The 21,373-nt window shown below is 43.4% G+C and overlaps 1 protein-coding gene across 5 annotated transcripts in view; it reads left to right on the forward strand.

The window, feature by feature from the left end:
• The window catches only part of GALNTL5 (polypeptide N-acetylgalactosaminyltransferase like 5), a 56,136-nt gene extending 35,147 nt beyond the window's left edge, over positions 1–20,989 (forward strand). For 4 of the 5 annotated variants that reach the window (XM_007087530.3, XM_042975819.1, XM_007087529.3 and 1 more), the window contains 3 exons: positions 5,812–5,929; positions 17,971–18,120; positions 20,703–20,989. In XM_007087530.3, the coding sequence (XP_007087592.2) occupies positions 5,812–5,929; positions 17,971–18,120; positions 20,703–20,858 (424 nt within the window). In that variant the 3' untranslated portion in view covers positions 20,859–20,989. The remainder of the gene's footprint in view (positions 1–5,811; positions 5,930–17,970; positions 18,121–20,702) is intronic. The other variant, XM_042975825.1, reaches the window with a different exon arrangement.
• The last annotated feature ends 384 nt before the right edge of the window (positions 20,990–21,373 follow it).

Genomic DNA, 21,373 nt, shown 5'->3' on the forward strand with positions numbered 1-21,373 from the left:
ATGTTGGGCATGGAGCCTACTTGAAGGAAGGAAGGAAGGAAGGAAGGAAGGAAGGAAGGAAGGAAGGAAAGAAAAAAGAAAGAAAGAAAGAGAGAGAGAGAGAGAGAGAGAAAGAAAACACCACCATGGATAGTGTCCCTCTGGTTTCAGGTGTCCATCTTTAGAAGGTGGCCATGGTTCTCAGGAGCAAGTTGTATGTGGTCAATGAAGCAAATGCTAGTGCTGTGGATAGCTCAGCAAAAGTAGATGTCTTTGCTAAATTCATATATAAAATATTTATCTCAGTGCTTTCATCAGTAATTTTATACAGATGAATATGATTTTCCTTGATTATTGGTCTGGGAAAATGTATTTCTACATGTGAGAACAATTTGATGTTGGGACTTTTAACTGCATCTATGAGGCTATTGCTGGAGACTTCCTCCAGGTCACTCCCCACATTTCCTGAAAACTCTGACGCCAGCCTCCTTCTCTTCTTTTACTGCTAGCCTCTCTGTTTCACAAACCACATGAGTCAATTTTCTAACACTATAGCTTAGCAAGTCCTTGATCTTTGTCTCTAATTTAACTAGAGCTGTTGACCTTATGCAAGCTGCTTAACCTCTTTGCACCTTATTTCCTTATGTGTAAAGTCTGGATAATGATATGTTACAGGGTTGTTAGAGAATTAAATGACTCACTGTATATCAAAGCTTAGAGCAGTATCTGTCCATCATAATAAGTACTACATATATATTAGCTATTTTATACCTGTTAGCTACTATTATTCCTACAGCCATATCCTGTACCTTTCTTTTCTAAATTACCGGATATCGTCTCTTTGGCCACAGCCTGGGATGTTCCTAACTTTTTCCTGCTCTGCTCCGCCCACACCTCCCCCTGGACATCATCAGGATCCCCAGTTCTTTGATTTCTGCTTTTACTGTTCACGGTTTCTTTCTTCTTCTGTGGCCTAGACTTTCTGATCTATAAATTCACGGTTCTTCTTGCCAATACCTTCAACTGCCACATCCCTGTCCCCTTCTGCCACAGTAGCCCTGCGAATCTCCAACTCTGGACCAAGCCCGCCATCTGTTTTTTGTTCCTTTAAGAGACGTGAACTTAACGCTTCTACACGTTGATAGTTTCAGTCTCGTGCTTCTCCACAGTCCCTTTACTCACTCACTGCTCCAAGTGGGTTTTCCAAACCTTATCACTTCCCTTGATCCCAGTACCTATCCCCACCCTGAGCCCCTGCCCTTGGTGACGCAATTCGAGGATGAGATAAGGACTAAGTCGGGAGGAATAACCGGGGAATTATTTAGTACCTTACTCTGGAACCATAATGGAATGCTACATAGCCATAAGCATGACCACACCTGCAGTCTCCCACTGCCTACTCTAACCCAGTGATTAACCCGCTCCAGGTGCCCCATCCATTGTGACGACTCGCAACCACATCTGTCCATCTCTCTGCTTGTCCCCATGGTCCAGGCCCTCACTGTAAGGAACAGTCTGGCCTGCAGGCTGTCCTCCCTCAGGCCGATCTCTCTCTGGCTACATTCATGGTTCTTAAAACTCCACCTTGCCCGTGTCACCCGATGTCTTTCCATTGCTTTTAGGATAATAGATCCCTTCACGCGCCTTCCACTGTGTATGACTCCGATCTTTGCTCTGCTCCAGCCATCACTTGTTAGCTGTTCAGGGCTGCTGCGTACAGCTGTATAGGCTGTGTACTGCTCATCTCCAGAAGGTACTGTTCACAAAGACTAGAGGTGACTGGCATCCATGGAGTTGTGCAGTAAGGTAGCCTCTGCTGGGTCTGTTACTTCAGTTTCAGTACCTTCACCTGTGAAATGGTGATGATAATAAAACACATGCCTCTCTGATTTAGTGAGGAGATTAAGTGAGAACCACCTGGAAAGAACGTAGCTCAAGGCCTGACACAGGGGAAGCGATCAGCATACATACTTGCTGTTGTTACTGTTAGAGACTTCGAAATGAAAAGGGACAAAGACACATTTTATTTAAATAAAATGGAACGTGGGGGCGCCTGGGTGGCTCAAGTCGGTTGAGCATCCAACTCTTGGTTTCGGCTCAGGTCATGATCTCACGGTTCGTGAGTTCGAGCCCCACATCGGGCTCTGTGCTGACAGCATGGAGCCTGCTCGGGATTCTCTCTCTGCCCCTCTGCCTGCTCATTCTCTCTCTTTCTCTCTCAAAATAAATAAACTCAAAAAATTTTGAAATTAAATAAATAAATAAAAGGTCGTGCGTAGACATCTTAATTTACTGAAAAAAAAAATAAACCATCGATCTTTGGAGTTCATCTCAAAATGAACTTATTTAATTTAAAATGAAGTATTCCATTTACAAAAAAGATCTACATAATTTTGTGATGTTTCCATATTTCACACATCAGGCGTGCTTTAGGCTCTAAAAATTTTACTAGGGAAATTATATTCCTGATAGTCGCTGAGTAGTAACGTTTTTTGAATTCTAATACACTGTTAGTATACACATAGTCACACGTGCTTTTTGAAAACAATCTGACAATATACATTAAAAATCTTATGTTATTCTTTAACGCAACACTCCCACTTCTTGAAATGTTTCCCTAAGAAATTAAGGAGAAGTAAATCAGAGACACACATTGTATCAACATTCATATCAGTTAGGAAATAAAAACAACATAAACGTTCAATATTAAAATGGTTAAAAACTATATTCATACTCTGTAGAATATTATACAAAGTTTTTGAAAGCTAATGTAAAAGGAAAATTCTCACAATAGGCTAAATAAAAACTCAGGCCATAAAAAACAGTATGATACTAATTATTTATAGAATGTATATTGTACATACTAACTTTTGACTCCCCAAAAACTTAACTACTAAGAGCCTACTGTTGACTGAAGTCTTACTGATAACATAAACAGTTGATTGACACGTTTTTTTTTTTTTAACGTTTATTTTTGAGACAGAGAGAGAGACAGAGCATGAACGGGGGAGGGGCAGAGAGAGAGGGAGACACAGAATCAGAAGCAGGCTCCAGGCTCCGAGCCATCAGCCCAGAGCCTGACGCGGGACTCGAACTCACGGACCGCGAGATCGTGACCTGAGCTGAAGTTGGACGCTCAACCGACAGAGCCACCCAGGCGCCCCGATTAACACGTTTGAAATGCCACGTGTATCACATACTGTATTCTTACAATAAGCTAGAGCAAAAAAAAATGTTAATATCAGAAGGAAGAGAAAATACACTTACAGTACTGTGCTGTATTTATCTAAAAATCCACATGTAAGTAGACCCACACAGTTCAAACTCATGTGGTTCAACGCTCGACTGTTACATCATAAGGATAATGTATGATAACGTAAGAAAAAGTCGGTAGTTTTAAAGGGTTAAAAGGAAAAATGAATTTTAGGTATTATCCATGGCATTAATTAGCATTCACATCTGAAGATACATTTCTTCACATTTGCAACAGCTCAAAAAAAAAATGTAGATGCAAGGAATTTTGGCAAACTTAGAGGAAGCAAGGAGAATTGTGGCGTTGAGCTCACACCAGTGGCTCCCCCCGCAGCTTCCCCAGGGAGGGGACGTGCAGGGGTGGGGGGAGATCACCGCTACCAAGGGACGTGCCCCCTGTACTCCACCCGGGGCCTTTTCAAGGACGCATCACGACATTTTATCCTTTCTCCCGGTGTCTCAGACGTGCCTGAGTTAGCACCACGACTCAACGTTTCTCCGGTAAGACACACGCATGTGCACACACACACACACACACACATGCACACACTTCCCAGCGGTTTCGAGATACTTTTTTTTTTTAGAATAAAAGCTTTCCCTTTTGAAAGGGTGTAACTTGGGTTCTCTGAGCTGCACGTATTTTTTAACCCTATTTTCAACAGAACCTACAGCCTAACTTTAAAGACCCGTTTGTGAACCTGCTTCAGTTACCAGTTTAACAACTCTTTGCTGCCAGACGCTGTGGTCACAACAGAAAACGTGGCCTTTGCCCTCGAGGGTGTAGAGTCCAGTGCGAAGGAAGTCGGGTAGAGATGTAATTTCAGTGCAACGCTGTGGCAGCGGGGCCCCCTGGCTTGGCCAGGATCACGGTGACCCAGGGCGCAGACGGGGCGGGTCGCATCTGGCCCACCAGATGAGACCGCTCCTCTCGAGGCCCACCGTTTCCTCTCCCAATTACAAAAAACAATCTTCCTTTATCGGCCGCCTCTCCTTTCCTCTGCTCTCCTTTGCATTAAAGCCTCTTAGAAAAAGCTGGCTGTGTCACGATCTCCAACTCTGAACTCTGGTGTCTCAGACTCGCTTGAATCTGGCTCTGCGCCCCCACCCGCTAAAACGCGCTGGTGGTCTTCCCGTGTCGGTGCCGCGCTGGTTCTCAGTCCTCACCTCGGGGCCCATCGGCAGACGGTTTTCCGGTCTTCCTCCTACACCGGTGGCTCCGCTTTCCCTCTCTTCCCTCCGACCTCTTGCTGTCACCGTGCCCGGGACGGTTCTTCGTGGTCTCCTCCACCCCCCACCCCCCCTCGCTGCCAGAGTGCTGTGTATCCCCCGTATCCTGAGGACTCCCAAAGTTATGTCTCTTCCCCCCGGCCACTCTCAGAGTGCCAGACGCTTCCATGCACCTGCCTACTGGCGTCTCCACTAGAGTGAATGGAGAGCTCACTCATGTCCCCAGCTGAATCTTCCCCCCAAAACCTGCCCACTCGGTATCTCCATCTCAGTGCAGATGTGAGGTCCCCGGGCCAACACGCTGGAGTGAGCCTTCACCCTTCTCTTCTTCCTTCACCCCACCCCCCACCTGTAAGCAAACCTGCTGGCTCCCGTCCTCAAAATACATCAGACACTGGACCACGTCCCGTTACCTTATCCACGATTCCATCGTCTTTCTCTGGCACCACTGCAGCGACTAGTGTCCCTCCCTCCACCCTGGCCCCCCGCACGAGCTGGGATCTTGGCCCGTTGATGCACTAACTTCCCCCTAACACATCACAGGTGCTTCCTGTGTACTTTTTCAAACATGAATGAATAAATGAACTTGAAATTATTTTCATACTACTCAGTTCGGTGTTATTGGGCCTTGCTGTTGTGGGACAACAAAACAAAACAAAACAAAACAAAACAAAACAAAACAAAACAAAAAAGATGCTTTGTAACTTCATGGTTTTCCCAGAAGTAAATAGTATATTCACTTAACGCACTTAGAAAGGGAGATCTGTAAGCTCTGCTCCCCAAGTCAAGTAGTTATCTCCAGGGGAAACTCACATTCTAAAGATAATGTTCCCTTTTAAGAACAAGACAACATTTGGGGCGCCTGAGTGGCTCAGTCAGTTAAGCATTCGACTTTGGCTCAGGTCGTGATCTCACAGGTCATGAGTTCAAGCCCCATGTCAGGCTCTGTGCTGACAGCTCGGAGCCTGGAGCCTGCTTCGGATTCTGTGTCTCCCTCTCTCTCTGCTCCTCCCCTGCTCATGCCCTCTCTCTCTTTCTCTCTCTCTCTCAAAACTAAAGAAACTTTAAAAAAAAAGAAAAAGAAAAAGACAACATTTAGAATATATAGCTTACACAATTTGGTGAGAGCTAAGTGGAAAGTTACTGCCTACTTTTAGGTAGTTATGGCTTCAATTTACTAATTTTACATTCAATGTAATGTATATCCATCAAGTTAAATATACATTAACTTAACGATTTTGGTATTAATATCGTCATTTTCTAGTTTTCACGTTATTGCTAACATTCACCGTAATTTTGGCAAAAATCCATAATGGCTGAACCTGTGATTTAATATTTATGTATCCTTTTTAGGTCACCTGCAATGGCTGGGGGAATTTTTGCTATAAATAGACATTACTTTCATGAGATCGGACAGTATGACAAGGGCATGAACCTCTGGGGAGCAGAAAATTTGGAGCTTTCGTTAAGGGTAATTCAGACTCTACTTTCTAAATAGTTCGCTTTGTACAGAGAGAGTGAAAGCTGACATCAAGTCCAGAGGCGTGCCGTGGTATTTATGCCCCGTTTTCCCGCCTGAACATCCGGTACCGTTCCCGCATCACATGAAATAAAGGATCTAGGGGGCTCCTTGCAAAATTTGACAATAGTAAAATATCAGCTTATATTACTGTATGCTGTTTTATTTCTAACGTATGAGGTGTTGACCTAATGCAATATTTTTATTTATTTGTGAAAGCTCTATTTTGTTACACCGATTTTCTTGGCGGTTGTGGTGCGGTAGAAATAACAGAATTAGACGGTGGCGGACTCGGGTGCCACTAACTCTGTGGGCTATCTTAGGCCTCGGTTTCTCTATCTGCAAGTTGAGAGGACTTGGTAGGGGACGTCTGGGTTGGTCTTTCAACTCTTGAATCCCGGGATACCTGCTACAGCATGGTGGACCTTGAAAACAGTATGGTGAGTGAAAGAAGTCAGACACAAAAGGCCACATATTTATATGACTAAGTCCGGCCCTAGGAAAGGTGCAGCCTAAGCAAATCCATAGAAACAGAAGGTAGGTGAGTGAGTGCTGATAGGTCCCAGGGCTCTTTGTGAGGTGGTGAGAATGTTCCAGAATGAGAGAGTGGTGATCATTGGGCAACCTTGTGAAAATAGTCATTGTATACTGTAAAAGGGTGAATTTCTTGTGGAATGTGAATTACATCTCAAATGTGAACGTAGATTTGGCTTGTAGATATTCCCGTGATATTAGATCAGTGGACGTTAGACATCAGAATGGGTCCCAGCTCTGTAGGATCCTTGGTCAGCACCCAGTAAATAGGAATAAATGTAAATGCCATTCTCAGGATTTTGTGAATATTTGGTTTTTTTTTTTAATTAAAGTTAATTTTTAAAAATTAAAAATAAGTATATTTTTGAGAGAGAGAGTGCACGCGCACGAGTGAGAGAGGGGCAGAGAGAGGGAGACACAGAATCTGAGGCAGGCTCCAGGCTCTGAGCTGTCAGCGCAGAACCCAGCACGGGGCCTGAACTCACAAACTGTGAGATCGAAGGAGGTTGCTTAACCGACTGAGACACCCACGCGCCCGTTTGTTTATTTTGTTTTAATCCCAGTATAGTTAACACACAGCGTTATGTTAGTTTCAGGTGTACAATATAGTGATGCAACAAGTCCATGCTTCACCCTGTGCTCATCACAACAGGTGCACTCCTTGAACCCCGTCACCTGTTCAACCCACCCCTTGGCCCACCTCCCCTCTGATGACCAGAAATTTGTTCTCTAGAGTTAAGAGGCTGTTTCTTGGTTTGTCTCTCTCTCTCTTTCTTTTTTTTTTTTTCCTTTGCTCATTTGGTTTCTTAAATTCCAATTTTGTGAAGATTTAATGAAATAATTGGGGTAGAGAATAAAGTACAAGGTAAATATTCCTGGAGAGAGAGTCTGAAGAAAACACTAAGGTACTGTTCGGATATTTATGGTGTGTTTATCATAGATAAGTTTTGGCTTTTGACTAAATTCTAATAGATTTTTATAACGGCCACTTTGAACTGTGCATGAAAATCTGGGCTGTGCGCTCACCCTGATCACCCTTAATTTTTCTCACTTTTCTCTGCCTTGTTCGTCTCTTGCCAACAGAGACAACCTGGTGTAGAGGAAACAGCTTAATCAATGACTAAATTCAAATTCTGGTTGAGCTTTAGTTTCCTTGCGGGTAAAATGAAAAAAAAAAAAAAGAAAAAGATCTTTATTACAAAGCTGTAAAGACAGATAATTTATGGAAGCTACTTAATAAGTGACAGCTATAATTATTCTTTAAATGTTGCCATCTGTTCTTTACATTCTGAAATCATCTGCAGAGATCATGCTTGGAACTGCATATATTTTCTTAGGATGCATTAAAATGTTTACTGTAATTGCTTTTTTGTGTTTTCTTTTTCTGACTTTTTCTCTCCCACTTCCTTCCTTTGGCTTTGTTCACTGGCTTAGTGTTCTTTTAAGCACAGACTTCTCTCATAATGCTTCAGACACTTTATTGTGAATAGAAACACATCTAGAGCAATACATAACATACTTTGGCAGTATGTTGTGAGCTGATTATTTTTTATTGCTTCTCCCCCCGCAACCCTCCGCCCCAGCCCCAATCATATGTTCCCTTTTGATGCAGGCATTATTTTAGAATATCCAGGCCTTTAGTGCTTTTCATTGGTTGGTTGATTATTCCCTGTTTTATTACATCGCTCTTTGTGAATATGGTACATGGGCTTTCCCCCTTTCAGGACCTAATATCTTAATGAGCACATTGTTTGTCTCAGAATAAAATCAATTTTGTGAATGATAGATACGTACATATTTGAAGAGGGGGTGTCTTCCTTTTTCTGGCTCTCTCTTCCCTTCAGATAGCCAATAGCAGCTAACTTATTATTCAAAGGTACTAATTATCCTTGCTTCAGTATTGTCGACTGCTCCGTTCCTAATGGCCCCTTCATATTTTTTTAAGTATGTGTGAGTCTCTCTTCTCACAAACACGTAAGTTAATAAATAGCTAGAGAGCTCTCTTGACATCACCAGTGGTTTCTAACCGAGATAAGGGGCCCTGTCTTTCCTGATACGAGACCATTGACACCTGTACGTTCGTCTCCGTTCCTCACTCTTCTTTCCAATAAATCAGCATCCTGGCGGCCCTCAGCACTCAGGGACATCCCTCGGGGAACTGTCACCCATTTAATATTGATGTCCCTAGTGGACGGCTTTGTTCTTCTATGTACTGGAGGTGGCTGCAACATTTGGCACTCTAGAACAGTGTTCTGGTTCCTCCTCCATAGCTCTGTTGCTCTCAGTTTCCTCTGCAGGAATTTCTTCTGTGCATCTCTGAAGCGTGGGTATTCCCAGGACTGTTATCTTATCAGCTGTCCCTTCTCCCTCCATGTGCTCCTCTGGGCTGACTTAATATAGTGCAGTATTTCCTTATCTGGTGGGAAAGAACCTCAGTTCTGAACTGATAGCCTCCCACAGGCAGCGCACCTGCTCCCGGGGAGACCTGTGGGCTTCCCATGATCCAGAGACTAAAGAGACAGCACCTGGCAGGGCAGGTCACCAGGACTGGGTGTAGCACCTCCGTGCTGACCGGCCAGGGGCCGTGGCATACCTGTATCTACTCCCGAGGCCGTAGCTAACACCTGTATGGTGACAGTACCCAGATCTGTATTTTGCTAGGTTAGACTCTCTCAGGAGTTCTGGTTAGGGTCAACGTAGCCGTCATTTAAGGGACACCTCCTATGTGAGGCTCTGCCACATGCTGGGCATTCGGAAGAAGGCACAACCCTCGCCCGTTCATTCATTCGTTCGTTCGTTCATTCACTCAACAACACTAAGAACCCGTTATGCGCAAAGGGCTGTGCCTTGTGTGCAATGCAGCCTCATGCAGTGCAAACGTGGCTTCCGATGGCTTGGAGCTTCCATTCTGTTGAAGTAGAGAGAGATGATTAGGTTGTTTTTTTTTTTAATTTTTTTAATGTTTATTTATTTTTGAGAGACAGAGAGAGACAGCATGAGCAGGAGAGGGCAGAGAGAGAGGGAGAGGGAGACCCAGAATCCGAAGCCGGCCCCAGACTCCGAGCTGTTAGCACAGAGCCCGACGCGGGGCTCGAACCCACCAGCCGTGAGATCATGACCTGAGCCGAAGTCAGACGCTCAACTGACTGAGCCACCCAGGCGCCCTGATGATTAGGTATTTTTGATACGTACAGTGGAGGAGAAGTACAGGGTACCAACAGATCATATGAGAGGGTAATCTAGACTTGTGTTGAGGGAGGTGTGTGTCTTAGATGGCCTTCCCTGCAGAAATGGCATGTTTAAGTCATGGGGTGAAGGAGAAAAATACGTTTCCTTTGTTTAACAAGTGCTCATCTGTGTGACATGCACTGCTCTGAAATCTTGCAAATATCAACTCAGTCTTCATAATAAACCTGTGAGGTGGGTGCCACCAGGATCTCCTACTTACAGGGGGAAACTGGGGCTCTGAGCGCTCCAGCAACTTGGCTCAATTCGCAGAACCAGAGGTATATGCCCCAAGCCTATTCTGTCCTGCTTTCCACTATCTACTCAACGGCAGGCCTGGAGACCTCACCAGCTCGGTTCTATTCTAAGTCATTTCTGGAAGCCCCCAAAGCTCTGAATTTGTTTTAGCTGCCCTGACCTCAGTGTTACCGTCACTCGGGAAAGTGGGTATTGGCTGGGTGCCCACGGAGCTGCAGCTTGACCCCCAGCCTCGGGATGGTACTAACCAGGCTTCAGATCTGCACTTTGGTTTCCTGGTGGACTGGAGGCTGGCCTCCAATTGTCCCCAACAGCCTGCGTGGCTTGGCACTCCATCCTGGTGGCCCTAGATGCGGACAAGGTACACTGCTCTGGACCTGGGACCCTGCCATTGACTCCATAGGTTTCCCCAAGGCCCTGTTTCTTTTCTCCCTTCCCCTTCTCAGTAGCCTCATCCGCATCGTGCCTCAATGACTACATGCCAGTGACATAGTTCTAGCTCCTTCCCAGGTCCTTCTGTGCCAGAAGCTTGCGCATCTCACTGCCTACAGGTTACTCTCCTGTAGGATGTGTGTCCCAAAGGCATCCTAACCCCAACGTTTCAAAAGGAGAGCTCTTTCTACTCCCTCGAACCCATTCTTCCTCCCATGGTCCTTTCCTCTTCGGGTGGATAATGTGATGCCCTCTACCCACCCGCAACCATCCAGCCCCCCAGAGTACTTTCTTGGTCTCCAATCTCCCTTTCATGCCCCACTTTCCTTCATCATGTGTGGTTAGATCTAGGTCTAAATCATCACTCATTTCTGTCCACTTTGCTCCTTCCTACCAGCACAGTCCATAGTTACAGCTTTGATGTAATTATTCAGAAAGACTTTTTTTTTTAATTTTTTTAAATGTTTATTCATTTTTGAGAGACAGAGAGAGACAGAGTGTGAGCCAGGGGAGGGGCAGAGAGAGAGGAACAGAGCGTGAGCAGGGGAGGGGCAAAGAGAGAGGGAGACACAGAATCCCAAGCAGGCTCTGGGCTCCGAGCTGTCAGCAGAGTCCAACACAGGGCAAAATCCTAGAAACTCACAAACCACCAAAACTGAAACAAGAAGAAATAGAAAATTTGAACAGACCCAAAACCAGCAAAGAAACTGAATCAGTAATCAAAAGTCTCCCAACAAACAAGAGTCCTGGGCCGGATCGCCTCCCAGGAGAATTCTACCAGACATTTAAAGAAGAGTTAATACCCATTCTTCTCAAACTGTTCCAAAAACACAAACAAAAAAATAGAAATGGAAGGAAACTTCCAAACTCATTCTATGAAGCCAGCATTGCCTTGACTCCAAAACCAGACAAAGACCTCACTGAAAAGGAGCATTACAGGCCAACACCCCTGATGAACATGGATACAGAAATTCTCAATGATATTAGCAAATTGAATTTAACAGTACATTAAAATTATTATTCACCATGATCAAGTGGGGTTTATTCCTGGGATGCAGGGCTGGTTCAGTATCCACAAATCAATCAACATGATACACCACATTAATAAAAGAAAGGATGGGCACTGGGGGGCTCAGTAGGTTGAGCATCCAACTTTGATTCAGGTCATGATCTCACAGCCTGTGAGTTTGAGCCCCACATCAGGCTCTGTGCTGACAGCTCAGAGCTTGGAGCCACTTCAGATTCTGTGTCTCCCCCCCTCTCTCTCTGTCCCTTCCCCACTCGTGCCCACTCTTTCTTTCAAAAATAAATCGTAAAAAAAAAGAAGAAAGGATAGGATAAGAACTATATGATCCATCAATAGATGCAGACAAAGCATTTGACAAAATACAGCATCTAGTCTTGATAAAAACCCTCAACAAAATAGAGATAGAGGGAATATATCTCAACATCATAAAGCCATATATGAAAGACCCACAGCTAATATCATCCTCAATGGGGAAAAACAGAGCCTTTCCCCTACAGTAAAGAACAAGACAAGGATATCCACTCTATTACTATTTAAGATAGTACTGAAAGTCTTACCCTCAGCAATCAGACAACAAAAAGAAATAAAAGGCATCCAAATCAGCAAGGAAGAAGTCAAACCTTCACTATTTGCAGACAACATGATACTCTCTGTAGAAAACCCAAAAGACTCCACCAAAAAAATTGCTAGAATACACTAATTGAGCTAAGTGTCAGGATATAAAATCAATGTGCAGAAATCTGTTGCATTTCTATACACCAATAATAAAGCAGCAGAACAAGAAATTAAGGAATAGATCCCATTTGCACCAAAAACCATGGGAGACGTAGGAATAAACCTAACTAAAGAGAGAAAAGATCTATACTCTGAAAACCATAGAACACTTAGGAAAGAAATTGAAGAAGACACAAATAAATGGAAAAGCATCCCATGCTCATGGATTGGAAGAACAAACGTTGTTAAAATGTCGATACAATGTCTAAGCAATCTACATATTTAATGCAATTCCCATCAAAATACCACCAGTGATGTCTTTCAGGGCTCTAACAAACAACCCCAAAATTTGCATGGGCTCACAAAAGACCTTGAAGAGTCAAAGCAATCCTGAAAAAGAAAAAACCGGAGGCATCACAATTCCAGATTTCAAGCAACATTACAAAGATGTAGTCATCAAGACAGTATGTTACTGGCACAAAAAAGACGCATAGATCAATGGAAAGAACAGAAAACCTAGAAACGGACCCACAACTATATGATCAACTAATATTAGACAAAACGGGAAAGAATATCCAATGATAAAAGACAGTCTCCTTGACAAATGGTGTTGGGAAAACTGGACGGCAATGTGCAGAAGAGTGAACCTGGACCACTTCCTTACACCATACACAAAAATTAAATTCAAAACGGATGAAAGATCAAACTCAACACCCAAAAAAACAAACAATCCAGTGAAGAAATAGGCAAAAGACATGAATAGATACTTCTCCAAAGAAGACATCCAGATGGCCAACCAACACAAAAAATGCTCAACATCACTCATCATCAGGGAAATACAAATCAAAAACACACTGAGATACTGCCTCACACCTGTCAGAATGGCTAATGTTAACAACTCGGGCAACAACAGATGTTGGCAAAGATGCAGCTGGTGAATGCAAACTGGTGCAGCCAACTCTGGAAAATAGTATGGAGGTTCCTCAAAAAATTAAAAAGAGAACTATCCTATGACCCAGCAATTGCACTACTAGGTATTTATCCACGGGATACAGGTGTGCTGTTTCGAAGGGACACATGCACCCCCATGTTTCTAGCAGCACTATCGACAATAGCCAAAGGATGGAAAGAGCCCAAATGTCCATCGATGGGTGAATGGATAAAGAAGATGTGGTATATATACACAATAGAGTATTACTTGGCAATCAAAAAGAATGAAATCTTGCCATTTCCAACTACGTGGATGGAACTAGGGGGTTTTATGCTAAGCGAAATTAGTCAGAGAAAGACAAATATCATGTGACTTCTCTCATATGAAGACTTTAAGATCCAAAACAGATGAACATAAGGGAAGGGAAGCAAAAATAATATAAAAACAGGGAGGGGGACAAAACATAAAAGACTCTTAAATATAGAGAACAAACAGAGGGTTGCTGGAGGGATTGTGGGAGGGGGGATGGTCTAAATGGGTAAGGGGCATTAAGGAATCTACTCCTGAAATCATTGTTGCACTGTATGCTAACTAACTTGGATGTAAATTTAAAAAACATATTAAATAAAAATAGCAAAAAAAAAAAAATGATGAAAGACCTAAATGTGAGACCAAAAACCATCAAAATCCTAGAGGAGAACCCAGGCAGCAGCCTCTTTGACGTTGGCTGGAGTAACTTCTTGCTAGACACGTCACCAAAGGCAAGGGGAAAAAAAACAGACATGAACTACTGGGACCTCATCAAGATCAAAAAGCTTCTGCACAGTGAAGGAAACAATGAACAAAACTAAAAGGCAGCCTACAGAATGGGAGGAGATATTTGCAAATGACATATTGGAAAAAGGGTTAGTATCCAAAATAAAGAACGTATCGAACTCAACACCCAAAAAACAAATAACCCAGTTAATAAATGGGCAGAAGACATGGATAGATGGTTTTCCAAAAAAGACATCTAGATGGCTCACAGACACATGAAAAGATGTTCAGTATCACTCATCAGTGAAATACAAATCAAAACCATGATGGGACACCACCTCACGCCTGTCAGAATGGCTAAAATTAATAACACAAGAAATAACAGGTGTTGGTGAGGATGTGGAGAAAGGAGAACCCTCTTGCCCTATTGGTGGGAATTCAAGCTGGTGCAGCCACTCTGGAGAACAGTGTGGAGGCTCCTCAAGAAACTAAAAATAGAACTATTCTAGAGGCACCTGGGTGGCTCATTCGGTTAAGCATCTACTTGGACTCAGGTCATGATCTCATGGTTCGTGCATTCGAGCCCTGCATCGGGCTCTGTGCTGACAACTCGGAGCCTGGAGCCTGTTTGGAATTCTGTCTCTTTCTCTCTCTCTCTCTCTCTGTCTCTCTCTCTCTCTGCCCCTCCCCTGCTCATGCTCTCTCTCTCTCTCTCTCGAAAAGAAAAGAACTACTCTATGATCCAGCAATTGTACTGTTAGGAATTTACCCAAAGGTTACAAAAATACAGATTTGAACGGGTATATGCAGCCCAATGTCCGTGCTATCAACAATAGCCAAACTATGGAGAGAGCCCAAATGTCCATTGACTGATGAATGGATAAAGAAGATGTGGTATACACACACACACACACACACACACACACACGATGGAATATTACTCAGCCATCAAAAGTAATGAAATTTTACCATTTGCAATGACATGGATGGAGCTAGAATGTATTATGCTAAGCAAAATAAGTCGATGAGAGAAAGACAAATACCATATGATTTCACTCATGTGGAATTTAAGAAACAAAACAGATGGACATATGGGGAAGGGGGGAAGAGAAGAGAGGGAAATAAATCACAAGAGACTCTTAATGATAGAGAACAAACTGTGGGTTGACGGAGGGAGGTGGGTTGGAGATGGGCTAGATGGTGACAGGTACTCAGGAGGGCACTTGTTGGGATGAGCACTGGGTGTTGTACGTGAGTGATGAATTGCTGAAACCAATACTGCACTGGATGTTAACTAAAATTTAAATTAAAAACAATATGAAAAATAAAAACTCTAAACACTTTACAGGTATCAAGTTATGTGATGCTCATAACAACCCCATGAGGTAGGTACTGTTGTTCTCACTTTCCCGATGAGGAAACTGAGACACAAATGCATTGAGAAGAACAAACACATGAGCCCTATGAAGGTTAGGCAACGTTGCTATAGCTTCCTTCAATTTGATTTTCAAGGAAGGTTTTTGATAACATTTTTACTCTGGTACCTCTTTTATCACTTTGATTACTTTGATTTTCTATTCTGCACTCATGGCCAGAGTTCTTTTCCAATAAAGAGACATTTCGGGGCGCCTGGGTGGTTCAGTCGGTTGAGTGTTCGACTTCGGATCAGGTTGTGATCTCGCGGTTCGTGGGTTCAAGCCCCGCGTCGAGCTCTGTGCTGACAGCTCGGAGCCTGGAGCCCGCTTCGGATTCTGTGTCTCCGTCTCTCTCTGCCCCTTCCCTGCTCAGTGTCTCTTTCTCTCATGCTCTCGCTCTCTCTCAAAAGTAAACATTAAAAAAATTTTTTTAAACATTTCAAACATGTAAGAATATACCAAAAATAATAAACAGTGCTGTTTGCAGTCTAGTTATTGAACAGATATTCATGATTTTCCAAATTTTGTTAGGTTCTCACTTGAAAAAAAAGAATAGGACATTATAGCCAGTACCAGTTGGCTTTGGCTGTATAACAAAGCACCCCCAAACGGTAGCTTAAATGAGCAACTATGTAGTTCTCAGCTTCAGATGAAAATGAGATCCAGAGAGGAAGGGTCTGATCATAAACATGGGGCAGATATGATAAAAGAACCTAATTCTTCAGAGTTCTGATCTAAGGGTTTTCCTAAGGAAAACGAATTCCATCGATATTTTTCTCGACATTCTGAGGGGCTATTTCCGGCTATTTCTAACAAACTCTAGAGGTGAGGGGGTCATTACATCTCAGTGTTATGTCAGAAGTTTCATTTTCTTAAAAATTTTTTAAATATTTATTTTTGAAAGACAGAGTGTGAGCGGGGGAGGGACAGAGAGAGAGGGAGACACAGAATCCCAAGTAGGCTCCAGGCTCCAGGCTCTGAGCTGTCAGCACAGAGCCCAACGCAGAGCTCGAACCCACGAGCCACGAGATCATGACCTGAGCCGAAGTTGGATGCCCAACCGACTGAGCCACCCAGGTGCCCCAGAAGTTTCATTTTCTTAAACAGAATCCCTTCTGACTACTCAGGTGATATGTGTCACCCTAAGTATTGCTCTCATAAGCAAGTCTGAGTATTTGTTTCAGTGAAAGCCTTATTTCCTAAATGATTAGATGGATTTTATTAAAAAGTGTCTATAAAGCTGGGATGTATGATCTTGATCAGTCAGAACAGTGATTCTCATTTTAATGTGACCAAAATCACCCGAAGACCAGGTTAAAATGCAAACACTGGGCCCAGCCCCACAGTTCCTGATTCATTAGGGCTGGATGGGCCCGAGGCTTTTGCATTTTGAAGTTCCCGAGTGATAGGATGCTTTTAGTTGGCGAACCATGCAAGGATCACTGAATCAGAGTCAACTAGGAAGTCATGGCTAATATACTGTGAGATACGTAAGCGGCGTGCACATGATTTATACTATAAGCACATTCTTTGTGTTATTATTTATAATACTAAAAATTGGAAAGTACCAAAATATCCAAACAATACAAAACTTTTAAAATAACTTCACATAACTTTTTAAAAATGTTTATTTTTGAGAGAGAGAGAGAGAGCAAGGGAGGGGCAGAGAAAGAGAGAATCCCAAGCAGGCTCCACACTGATATTGCAGAGCCCGATGTGGGGCTTGAACCCATGAACTGTGAGATCATGACCTGACCTGAAATCCAGAGTCGGATGCTTAACCAACTGAGCCACCCAGGCGCCCCATAACTTCACATAGCTTTAAATGAAAAAACCACAGGTTATCTCAATGTTGTGTATACATGTGTGTAAGAACAGGGGACCTGGGTTAAATAGTGACCTACCAAGCGTTAGGACAAGAAGTGATCTTTATTTTCTTCTGTGTGATTTTCGACATTTGCTGATTTTTCAAAGGTCATAGTTTACTTTTGTGTAGTAAAGACTTTGTTAAAAATAAGCATTATAGGGGCGCCTGGGTGGCTCAGTCGGTTAAGTGTCCGACTTCGGCTCAGGTCATGATCTCGTGGTTCGTGAGTTCAAGCTCCGCATCAGGCTCTGTGCTGATGGCTCAGAGTCTGGAGCCTGTTTCAGATTCTGTGTCTCCCTCTCTCTCTGACCCTCCCCCATTCATGCTCTGTCTCTCTCTGTCTCAAAAGTAAATAAACGTTAAAAAAAAATAAAAAAAAAAAGCATTATAAAGTGTGTTAAGTACAGAACACATGAATCATCAAATTTAGCCATTTCTCTCATTACCTGTTGACATCCAGCAATACTTAATTATTCTCAGAGTATTCTTGAGGATACCTTAGGACAAAATAGCCCGCCACTTTTCCTACGTAAGCAGCCTCGGAACTGGTCACGTATGAGGGAGACAGAATCACTTAGCATTCGGAGTGTTGGCTCTGAGGCCAGACCTCCTGACCTTAAACTCTGCTCGGTGTCACTGGGCAAGCTTCTTCGCCAATATACGTATTCATTTCTTTATCCGTAAAATGGGGATAGTCACCGGACCTATATTATAGGGCTGTTAGGATTAAATAAACAACTTAAGATATGTTAGCTATTGCTATGGTTGTGAAAAAAACTTCAGCAGTTGCTTCGTACCAGCACACATACGTCAATGTTGTCTGTTTTCGTCTAGATCTGGATGTGTGGAGGCCAACTCTTTGTACTCCCCTGCTCGCGGGTAGGACACATCAGTAAGCAGCGCTTTCCAAACCAACCTGAGTTTGCAGAAGCCATGACATATAACAGTCTCAGACTGGCGCACATTTGGCTGGATGAATACAAGGTGAGGGAAAGGTCTCTGATTTGGAAAGACAAGCAAGAATACAGAATGGGGCTTGGTCCCCAGGAACCCGTTCCTGCCTTTCCAGATAACAAGCTTCCTTAAATTTTTGGCACACCTTCAACCCCTCATCCACCTTCCCCAGACCCTATTCTCAATTAGTTCATTCGAACCCACTACACTTGAACGTTCCTTTGTATTTCAATTGCTGGGGAAACTGAAGTTTCTCAGAAGTAAATTCATCAACCCAGGAAGTTTGTTTTGTTTGTTTGGCCCAGATCTATGTCCCTCCCGCCCCCCACCCTGTGGGGATCCCCCCTCTGAAGCAAACATCTCCCGCTGTTCCCATCCCCACAGGCAATTCTTTAGATTCTCTTCCTCTGGTACCAACTTCCCAAGGGTGCGGCTACTGTGGTCTGGAGACCACGCGACAGACTTCACTACCTCTCTTCTACCGACAGTCGATTTCTCTATCAGAGCCAGACCCCTTCATCTGCACGTCTCCCCAAGGCTGCAACCCCTGGCCAGGACCTAAAAGGGTGCACACACAGAGAACATGTAGCCATGGCCCCACTTGAACTTGAAAGGTGTCCCTCCAGGATCCACGCACATAGACAGCAGTAGCCCCAAGACCTCCTTTCAGATATATGGGGAGAAAAATGGGAGAACTTGCTGTGATGTTATATGTCCTGGTTCCAATCTAATATTTCTTTATCATTTTAAATTATAAAAGGAGTAATAGTCTTTTTTGAAAACGTCAATATTTCTACATGGCCGTTTAGATTGGCAAAAATGTCAAACGTCTGGTAGGACCAAGTATTGGCAAACACAGGAATTCTCAGACACGGCTGGTGGGAGTATTATTACAAACTCACTTTGGAAAACAGTTTGGCAAAGTCGAGTAAAGATCATGAGTATCCCATGACCCAGCAATTCCATTCTGTGTCCACACCACAGAAAGGCACGCCTTTGGGCAACCAGAAGAATGGTTGTCCATTCTTCTGTTTGCCCAAACAAGAATGTTTAGAACATCTAAACAACATCTAAACAAGAATGTTTAGAAACAGCATGGTGGATGTGAGCCCAAACAAAACACAGCCCAGCTGCTCATCAAGAGCAGAATGGATAAATGGGTCATATTTAGCTGATATAATTCTATACGGCCATGAAAATTACCCAACTGGAGATATACACACAACGGTACAGTAAATCTTAAATCTTGCTGGGGGTACCTGAGTGTCTCAGTCGGTAAAGCATCCAACTCTTGACCTTGACTCGGATCTCGATCTCATAGTCGTGAGTTTGAGCCCTGCACTGGACTGGGCGTGAGGCCTACAGGGGCGCCTGGGTGGCTCAGTCGGTTGAGCGTCCGACTTCGGCTCAGGTCATGATCTCGCGGTCTGTGAGTTTGAGCCCCGCGTCGGGCTCTGTGCTGACGGCTCGGAGCCTGGAGCCTGCTTCGGATCCTGTGTCTCCCTCTCTCTCTGCCCCTCCCCGCTATTCTCTGTCTCTCTCTGTGTCAAAAATAAATACAACAGTAAAAAAAAATTTTTTTAAATAAATAAATAAAAACAGACATCATGGTGAACAAAAGCAGCCCAACGCAATATACTGATTTATTCCATGTCTATATGTTAAAAGTGAGTAAAATTAAGGCATACAATTTATGTATTCATAATTAGATAGCAAAGCTAAAAGGAAAAGCAAAGACGTGAATACATAATCATGATAACATTTAAAGGTTTTTCATGTTTAAAAAATTTTTTTTCTTAACGTTTACTTATTTTTGAGAGAGAGAAAGAGAGACAGAGTGCAAGCAGGGGAGGGGCAGAGAGAGAGGGAGACACAGAACGGAGTTCTGCTTTCAAGGAGGCTTTGGTCTCTTTAGGACAGCTCTTTGAATACAGGGCAGGCTGAAACCATTAGACTTTTGTACTCAGTACTATCTTAAATCCAGAGCGCGTAGAAGACTAACCAGGTGATAACAATGGCCAATGCTGATGTGACACCCTGTGTCAGCCTGCGTTTACCCAGTGCTCCGTACGTATTTAAGTGTTCAGTCCTCAGGACAACCTCATGAGGGTGAGGGCAAAGGTCACAGAACAAATGACAGAGCAAGAATTTGAACCCGGGCTGTCTCCCCCCACAGTCCATTTGCCCTAAGCCACGACACCATCTCTCATTTCTGAAACCACGGAAGTGTTGATGGGGACCAGGGAGGGAGGGTTTTCCTGGAGTATTGAGAGAGCAAGAGAAAGGAGACATACAACAATAGGTGGCTGTGATTCTTGGGCTCCTAAGAAGCAGGACCCAACCTTCCTGGATCCCACTACACCACCTCTGTGTTGTGGTTCATCACAACACATCCTGCAAATATGTGCAGAGTGAGTGAATTCCAGGCACCACGTGGGTCTCTGCCCACACCGTATGGATGAAATTGGAAGATATTTTGTTCTGTTTTTGGGTTTGTTGTTTTTTTTTTTTTTTTAGTTCAGGTGATGAAAATATACACTGCTATGTTAGATACGATTTGATTACCAAAGATTTGTTTGGTTTTAATGAAACTACTCTCTATTTCCATTTAGGAGCAGTTTTTTTTACGAAGACCTGGCCTGAAATCTGTTGCCTATGGAAACATTAGCGAGCGTGTTGAATTAAGGAAACGATTGGGTTGCAAATCATTTCAGTGGTATTTGGATAATGTCTTCCCAGAACTGGAGGCATCTGAGGGCAGCAGATGAAACACAAATAAATCATTTTCATTAAAAAAGGGTTAAAAAACCCCTATGTCTTCAACATAGAGGAGAAAAGTCCGGAACATCAAGAAATTGTGTGAAATGCAGTTAAGAAATACAACCAGAGTGCTCTAGAATAAGAGTGCCTTTCTGTCTTGCTTTGATGATGGTTCTTAACCCTTCGTTACACATCACTGAATTTCTGGGGTGGCAAAACCGTGAACATTAGAAATATACGCTGTCACACAGTGCAAACTATCACACCATTGATTGAGGTGAAGTGTATTGTCTCTAGAATTTGCCCAACTCGCTTGGTCCCGTTAAACCACAGGGGATGCTCCACTCTGGGAGGCTTTGTCCATTCCTACTCTAGAACTCAGAAAGACGTTCACAGAGAGCCTTGGTTGACACGTGCCAACGTTGGCTCAACTGTGTCTAGCTCCTTTTCTTGCTGCTAGTGTCGATTTTGGTGATTTCTTGCTTGGGTTCCTGAGTTCCAGATGTCCCGTCCACTTGCCTTG

This window comes from Panthera tigris, chromosome A2, assembly GCF_018350195.1.
Source record: "Panthera tigris isolate Pti1 chromosome A2, P.tigris_Pti1_mat1.1, whole genome shotgun sequence".
Lineage (NCBI taxonomy): Eukaryota > Metazoa > Chordata > Mammalia > Carnivora > Felidae > Panthera > Panthera tigris.